Genomic DNA, 8241 nt, shown 5'->3' on the forward strand with positions numbered 1-8241 from the left:
TGTCAAGGAAATAACAGAATGGGCTCAGGAATACTTCCAGAAAGCATCGTCAGTGAACACAATCCACCGTGCCATCTGCCGTTGCCAGCTGAAACTCTACAGTGCAAAGAGGAGGTCATTTCTAAGCAAGCTCCACAAGCTCAGACGTTTGCACTGGGCCAGGGGTCATTTAAAATGGAGTGTGGCAAAATGGAAGACTGTTCTGTGGTCAGATGAGTCACGATTTGAAGTTCTTTATGGAACACTGGAACGCCATGTCATTCGGACCAGAGAGGACAAGGATAGCCCAAGTTGTTATCAACGCTCCGTTCAGAAGCCTGCATCACTGATGGTATGGGGTTGCATGAGCGCTTGTGGCATGGGAAGCTTGCACTCAACAACCTAGCTCCATCTTATATTACAGATCTTATTGTTCCATATTTTACTAACAGAGCACTTCGCTCTCAGACTGCAGGTTTACTTGTGGTTCCTAGAATTTCCAAAAACAGAATGGGAGGCAGATCTTTCAGTTCTCAGGCTCCTCTCTTGTGGAACCAACTTCCAATCTCTGTCCGTGAGGCTGACACATTGTCCAGTTTTAAAACTAGGCTGAAGACGTTCCTTTTTGATAAATCCTATAGTTAGGGTCGGCTTGGGTTTCCTGAGCTGTCCCTTAGTTCTGCTGCTATAGGCTCAGACTGCTGGAGGACAAACTGACCACACTTTTCACTCTGCTACTGTCTTTACTTACTCTTCTCAACCTGTTTGTATTTGTAATTATTTTTTCTATCCTTAACATGTTTTTTTGTCTTTCAGATACACCTGGACCTGGAAAACAGTTGAAAAGTAGCTTAAAACATCAGAAAGAAGCTTCAAATATCAGAAGGAAGCAGAATGTGCAAAATTGTTCCTAATCAAATAAGTCCATGCTCAATAATCCAGGTATTCAATACAACAATTTTCAGTCAGGTCATCTGTATACCTGGATTATTGAGCATGGACTTTGTTGGTTTTGAACCAGTTTGACATGACTGTCAAGGAAGAGGGCCGGCTCCAGAGGAGGGGGTGTGCCAAAGACACCATCTTAGCACCAACATAACTGGTTTGTTCCACTTTGGAGTAATCTGTTGGGGGAAGAATCAGTTTTGTTGTTTCCTTGACTGATGAAGCCTTCTGGATGGAAGGTGAAACATTTCAGCACAAAAAAAAAAAGAAACTGTCCAGATGACCTGACTGAAAATTGTAATGGACTGCCAGGCTGCTGCCGATATGAACTGTTCATGTGACAGTACTGTTCGCTCTCAGCTACCACTACAACACATTTCAGCTGAATAGCTCTAAAAATGCCAGTTGTATTTTTTCTTTCAGCTAAGGCGGCCATCTTGGATTTTTGATTTGGATTCAGTATGTGATGGGGAAGGTCCTCAGCTATAACCTCACCAAATTTCAGCTGGAACAATGGTTGTTAAATCCATTAAAAAAGCGTTGGTGGCCTTTGATGTAATTGTCAGCTATCATCACACCAACGTTCAGCTCGGTGACTAAAACTGGCTGATTCCTTTTTTTTTGCTAAGGCGGCCATCGTGGATTTTCAGTCTATTAGGGATTCTTGTCAGCTACCAATATGCCAAATTTCAACTGAAGAGCTCCAAAAAATGGCGGTTATCACATTTTTTCTATGAAACAGCTGAATAGTAGCTAAAGAAACATTGAAAACAGCTTTAGTTTCCAAAAGGAAGAGGAGGGAGCTTAATTGTGCCCACTAAGGCTGAAGTAGGCATAAATTAGCACAATAAAATCGAAATTATCAGAGAAAAGCTGATATTTGCTCAAAACAGCTGAACAGTAGCTAAAACGGGCAGAAAGAAGCTTAAATTACTAGAAGGAAGTTGGGGGAGCATGTTTTTGCTGAATTAGGCTGAAAAAAGTTTAATGATTGCAAAAATTGTGGAATTAGCTAATAAAGATGAAATTGGCATAAAACAGCTAAATGCTAGCTGAAATAAGCTGAAAGGAGCAGAACAAGCTGAAATTAGCAGAAGTTGGATGAAACAGGCTGAAAGGAGCACAAATCAGCTGAAATTTGTTGAAAATTTGGCACAAGGAACTCAGGAAGCTGAAAGAACCGTAACCAGGTCTAAATGCGAAAGTATTAGTACAAGGTTGTAAACAAATTAAAAGTTAATAAGGTTGTAAAATGAGCCAAAATGGCAGAAACAGCTAAATATCTGAAGAATCTAAAGTTGCACCAACAACAAGTCACAGCAGACTTGTCCTCAAACAGCTGAACGGTTTGATATAAGGAACAGCACCAAAACTGTGGGAGATGCCAAAAAACGCACGGAAAGCATTAAAACAAATATAAAGAGTTTCAGCTGAAGCTCCAGGTAAATAAACCGAACTAGGTTGAGTCCGGTCCTCTGGATGGATTCTTCTCCATCCATTTGGCAAACATTTAAAATTTTGGGACGTATTTTGTTGAGTTTAAATAGTTTCCCAAACATTTGACAACAACAGCAAAGCTTTTACAAACTTTATTTATGAAATGAAAGAGTTTAGTCAAAGAGGCCGAATCCCATATCGTCATCAGACTCCTCGGACTCTTCTTTCTTCTCTTCCTTTTTCTCCTCAGCAGCTGCAAGAGCCAAAACACACGTCATTTCACAAAAAGCTTTACACGACGTACTGAAATGATTTCAACGGAAACAAATGAAGCCATTTATACAACATACTGTTAAAATACCTTAAGAGCATGTTTCGTTCCAAAATGACACTTGGAAACGTGTTTATAATTTTTAATATTTGTGCCAAGTGTCTCAGAAACTCACCTGCAGCAGGAGCTGCAGCTCCACCTGAGCCGGCGCCCGCAGAGCTGGCAACTGCTACAGCGCCCCCTGCTGGCACGCTGGCCAGTTTACTGTAACCTGAGGAGAAACCAAGGAGATTCAAGTTAACCCACAAAAACACAAGCACTCAATCAACCTTTATTTAGACAGGTAGTCCCATTGAGCCTCCAGGACTCATTCACAAGAGAGACCTGATTTAATAAAGAATGATGACAACAATAAACAGTTATAAAAAGTCATACTGCAGCTTTTTTTTATTTTATCAAATAGGATGGCTTAAAAAGGTAACAAAAAAAAAAACAGCTAGATTCTAAGGTGAATGTATAAAACTAAAAACAGGAACATGTCTGCATTGGTCCCTGCCAGGAGTCCAACAGATTCTTAAAGCCACTTAGAGAGGTCAAAGGTCGAGAGCTTCAGATCTTTTTACAAGATATTCCAGGAAACAGGAGCGGAGTAGGAGAAGGTCCTTTTGTCTAGTTCAGTCCTCACTGAGGGAACACTGCAGGTAATAATGTCCTGAGAGCGCACGCTGTAGCTGCACTCACACAGAGACCTGTAGGAGGAGATGTATGAAGGCAGCAGACCAGGAAGTGATTTAAAGATGGAAATGTACCAGTGGGAGAGTCTGTGTGAAGTTAATGGTGACCAGTTAACCAGTGAATACTGGGTGCAGTGGTGGGTACGGTAATTACAGCCAGTTATGAATCTTAGTGCACCATGATAGACAGCATCCAACATCTGCAGCATCCAACATCTGCAGCATCCAACATCTGCAGCCTCCAACATCTGCAGGGTTCTTGTAGGAGCAAGCAAGTTCAATAAACTATGGCAAGACAAAGAATGAAGTATTTCCAGAGCAACCTGTGTACAACTACATTTTATAAATGAACTGAGTTGCATTTATTTAGATTCATGTAGTTTTCAGTTGGACAAGAGGTCAGTGAAGGTCACACACGGCTGCTGTTACAGCTCCACAGGTTAGGATCCTCATCTTTTGCAAACCCGTCGGCTGAGCAGCTGAAGGGATGAACCCGTCTAAACAAAGGTTGAATGGATGAAAAAACATATTTGAACTCGGTGTTTGTTCTCGTTACCGGACCAAACACGATGAGTGCAGACAACCTTTTGAAAAAATTACAAGCAAAAATGTGGTTGAAATGAAATGAGTTGAAACTCCAACAAGCGCTTCACGCAGAGGGGCGTGCACATGGAAGAAGAGCTAAACCTTTTTACAGTTACATCAATGCTCACTACTTCCAGTATTCATGGTCGGCATTCAACTTCAGTGTTTTGGTTCTTTCCACGTGCTTTTTAAAATCTAACGTTCATTATTTTGTTAGTATTTTACACTGCGAGAGCAAAATGTCCTCAACGTGTTGCCAGAACGAGCGCAGTGCACAGCACCGGCACACCGAGCGCGCACACACGTTACCAACTCCAAATAAAGCGAACAAACGAGAAACTTACCGCTGGCAATCACCTCGTTCACATTCTTGCCCTTAAGCTCAGAGATGACCTGTTCAAAGAGAAATCTTGTTAACATGTCCAGATGTGAGCAGATGTTGTTAACATGTCCAGATGTGAGCAGATGTTGTTAACATGTCCAGATGTGAGCAGATGTTGTTAACATGTCCAGATGTGAGCAGGTGATAAAATCACGAGTGTTTGAAAACCTTGGACATCTTGGTGTCATCAGCCTCGATGCCCACACTCTCCAGGATCTTCTTGATGTCTTTCGCCTCGGGGCTCTCGTTGCCACCCAGGGCTGCGAGCAGGTAAGCAGCGACGTAACGCATCCTGCAACACAAAGTGACGAGGACTGAACGGACGCTCACGACACACGGGCCGAGCACCGGACTCACTTCTTTATGGCACCGACAGAACTGCGGGTCGGTGTATGGATCAAAAAGCACCCGGTCTGTCGGTGACTGGCCGGAGCGCAGTCCTTCTCAAATAGTGGGGCGCCCCCCCAATGCTGGGGGTGTTCCTGATAATAAAGTCATGAACAAATATGGCCGCCGTGTGTCTCCTCCGCTGCTGTTCTCACGTGCATGCGCTCTGGACACAGTGCACGTGCAGCACAGTAAAGTGAAGCGAGAGCGACACCTGCTCCTCTTCCCTGTTTGTGTCACTAAATGTTTTAGTTTAATCGATGAGTTTGTGAAAGCACGACTTCTACAAAGTTTAATAAATGTTGGACTCGAATCGTTGCCAACAAAATGAATTCACGTCCTCAGTTCAGCTGCTGATCTTTTCTGTTTCTTTCATCCATGAGTGTGTTCACTGATCCTGAATTCATCTTTTTGATAAAAAAGAAAAAAAATCAGCATAAATTGTTTTATTCATTTTTGTTTTGTAGGTCAAAGTGTTTTATTTAACACTCCTGAGTTAAAATGTTGCTGATCAATTTGAATTTATTATTAGTTACTGATTATATTTAATTTGATTTTTCAGTATCAAATGGTCCAAAATGTTTAGTTTAATAAGGATTTTTTTAGGCAAAACGATGCACTTCAAGTTGTTTCTGTTACAGACTCAAAAACAACGTTCATAAAGTTATTCTTTGTTGTAACTTCACTTATATTATTATTGTTTCCCCTTCAATGGTAATAAGGACACAGTGTTAGGCAGAGGTGTACTTATAACAATTTTATACACATTACAGTCCTGACGGAGAGTTGGGGGGGGGGGGAAACGTTTACTTCTTCTGGGGGGGGGGGGAGATAATTGAGAAGCACTGGCTGTAACGTGGAAAGCACGTCACGTTACAGCCAGTGCTGCAACAGGAGAAGCACAGACGAGGTTCACGTGCGTCTGAAGGCAAGGCGTGATACGAAGCGCCTGAACGTGCACTCAATCAATTCAAGAGCGTAAAGTTGCTCCGTGTGTGTCTGCAAGGAGAGACGAGCGCAGCCTCCTCCTCTGTGTTCAAGTCGGCCTGATTCAACATCTGCACGACCGGACTCGGCTTCATCCCAGGACGGAGCTGTGTTTCAGCTGCAGTGACGATACGTTTGTTAACATCACTGCAGCTGAACACGTGCAGCGTGGTGACTTCAACTAGGATCCGTGTAACGCTAACTTTAAGATATTAGTGTGTAGCTTTCTAAAAAAGTTCAATCTGGTCCTCTGGACATTCAGAAAAACAAAACAAAGCAAAACAACAAAAAAATGTAGAAACATTTCGTCTCTCATCCTGAGGACTTCCTCAGTCTGAGGTGCTGTATTCAGCTCAGTCTCTTAAATAGCACCTTCTCAGAGTGGATCAACCAGTTTGCTGCTGACAACCAGAACCAGCTGATCACATGCTCAAGAAGGACCATCAGCCTAACAATGGATCATTAGCACCTGATGGCTGTTTACTGTTCACAGAGGGTTGAGTGATACTAGCAATCACAGCATTGTAAGAGGGGGACAGTTGAACCCGGAGGCTCCACCCCTGTTTAATGATGGACGGTTTCTTTTCACAAAGATGGCCTCCTTTACTCCTCTCTCAAACCATCGTTCCTCTCTGTCCAGGAGGTGAACATCTTCATCCCTGAAAGAGTGACCTCTGGCCTGGAGATGAGTGTAGACCTTCTGTGCTGGTCCATCCTTTTGGCCAGTGGCTGTTTTGTTTCCACGATGTAAGACTGATCACCTCCTGACACTGAACAGCATACGCAACATTACTCTGTTTGTGCCGGGGGACTGGATCTTTGGGATGAACCAGTCTTTAATGTATTTTGGGGTTTAAAAGCCACTGGGACGTTATGTTTAGAAAATAAACGTCTCAGTTTCTCTGATACTCCCTCAACATATGGAATGACCACTGGTCTGGGTTCCTCCTTTTTTACTAGTATCACTCAGCCCTCTGTGAACAGTAAACAGCCATCAGGTGCTAATGATCCATTGTTAGGCTGATGGTCCTTCTTGAGCATGTGATCAGCTGGTTCTGGTTGTCAGCAGCAAACTGGTTGATCCACTCTGAGAAGGTGCTATTTAAGAGACTGAGCTGAATACAGCTCCTCAGACTGAGGAAGTCCTCAGGATGAAACTTTTCTACTTTTTTGTTTTGTTTTTTGAATGTCCAGAGGACCACACTTAACGTTTTTAAATGTTTCTACCTGGATTATTGAGCAGCATCAAACACAACTTGAACTTGTTTCAAGCACGAACATCAAACCTACATGTCGGAGTCGAGGACGAGACGGATTTCGAACACGTTAACATATTGTTGCGTATTAAACATGTCTCTGCTTTAACACAACTTTGTTCTTTGTGACAAACCCGGCTTATAAAAGAAAAACTTGGCGATATTCCAGCCATAAAGCAGCGCTCTTCCCTCCGCAGCTAAGCTAACAGCTAACGAGCAGTAAAATACGTCATTCTCGTCAAGATGGCGCTGCTTAAAGTTTTGAGCTGTCGGGGCTGGAAGTTTACTTCTTTACTTTTGATAACAGTTATTTTTTTCAGGGATTGATTCTTGAATTTTGTCTTAAACAGACACTTACTTGTGATAAGAAGGAGAACGCGTGTTCACTTCGAGATTGGCTCGAACAGAAAGGAAGTGACATCATCAGAAAGAGGCGGAAGTGACTTTCTTCTTCTTCTCGCAGGAATTAAAAGTAAAGAAATCCCTCCAGTGCTCCTGCTGGAGCGGAGTGTTTCTGTTGCTCCTTTCCTGTCTATTCCCACGTCATGGTGTCTCTGAGTAAGACACCCAGTCCCTAATTGATGTCCAGGTGCTCACACAGCTGCCCACCGCCCCACCTGGGTGCATCCCAGTTGTGATGGGTTAAATGCAGAGAACCAATTTCAATTTTATTAAACAACCTAGACACTCACATATAACATTCATTCATTCAACCTTTATTTAGACACGTAATCCCATTGAGCCTCGAGGACTCATTTACAAGAGAGACCTGATTTCAACAAAGAAAGATGACAACAATAAACAGTTATAATCTGGTTAAATTCTCACGACACATGCATATATAGGGTCTGGAGTGAGCACACGGTGGCATATGGGGGTGGGATGTGTAATCATTTTCACCTCCGGGACCTGTGCCCATATATATATATATATATATATATATATATATATATATATAAAGGTCCTTCTCAAAAAATGAGCATATTGTGATAAAGGTCATTATTTTCCATAATGTAATGATAAAAATGAAACTTTCATATATTTCAGATTCATTGCATACCAACTGAAATATTTCAGCTCTTTAATTGTTTTAATACTGATGATTATGGCATACAGCTCATGAAAACCCAAAATGCCTGTCCCAAAAAATTAGCATATTTCATCCCACCAATGAAAGACAAGTGTTTTTAATACAAAAAACACCAACCTTCAAATAATCATGTTCAGTTATGCACTCAATACTTGGTCGGGAATCCTTTTGCATGAATGACTGCTTCA

General features: G+C 42.1%; 1 protein-coding gene across 1 annotated transcript; it reads right to left on the reverse strand.

Annotated features, from left to right (window-relative positions):
- Window positions 1-2497: 2497 nt before the first annotated feature.
- Window positions 2498-7382, reverse strand: rplp2l (ribosomal protein, large P2, like). Its single transcript, XM_037695284.1, has 5 exons — window positions 7322-7382; window positions 4502-4625; window positions 4296-4344; window positions 2808-2903; window positions 2498-2614 (listed from the first exon to the last, which is right to left on the reverse strand). Exons 2-5 carry the CDS (start codon window positions 4622-4624, stop codon window positions 2535-2537), a joined length of 348 nt encoding a protein of 115 aa, XP_037551212.1. The 5' UTR covers window position 4625; window positions 7322-7382; the 3' UTR covers window positions 2498-2534.
- Between the last annotated feature and the right edge of the window lie 859 nt (window positions 7383-8241).

Source organism: Nematolebias whitei, chromosome 2 (assembly GCF_014905685.2).
Source record: "Nematolebias whitei isolate Nwh7 chromosome 2, NemWhi1, whole genome shotgun sequence".
Lineage (NCBI taxonomy): Eukaryota > Metazoa > Chordata > Actinopteri > Cyprinodontiformes > Rivulidae > Nematolebias > Nematolebias whitei.

Excerpts from the sequence above, each read along its gene's own strand:
- rplp2l (XM_037695284.1), bottom strand. The coding sequence starts at position 4,624 with ATGCGTTACGTCGCTGCTTACCTGCTCGCAGCCCTGGGTGGCAACGAG. Across the intron at positions 2,904-4,295 it reads GAACGAGGTGATTGCCAGCG|GTTACAGTAAACTGGCCAGC; the intron begins GTAAGTTTCTCG and ends GTTTCTCCTCAG. Across the intron at positions 2,615-2,807 it reads AGCTGCAGCTCCTGCTGCAG|CTGCTGAGGAGAAAAAGGAA; the intron begins GTGAGTTTCTGA and ends TGGCTCTTGCAG.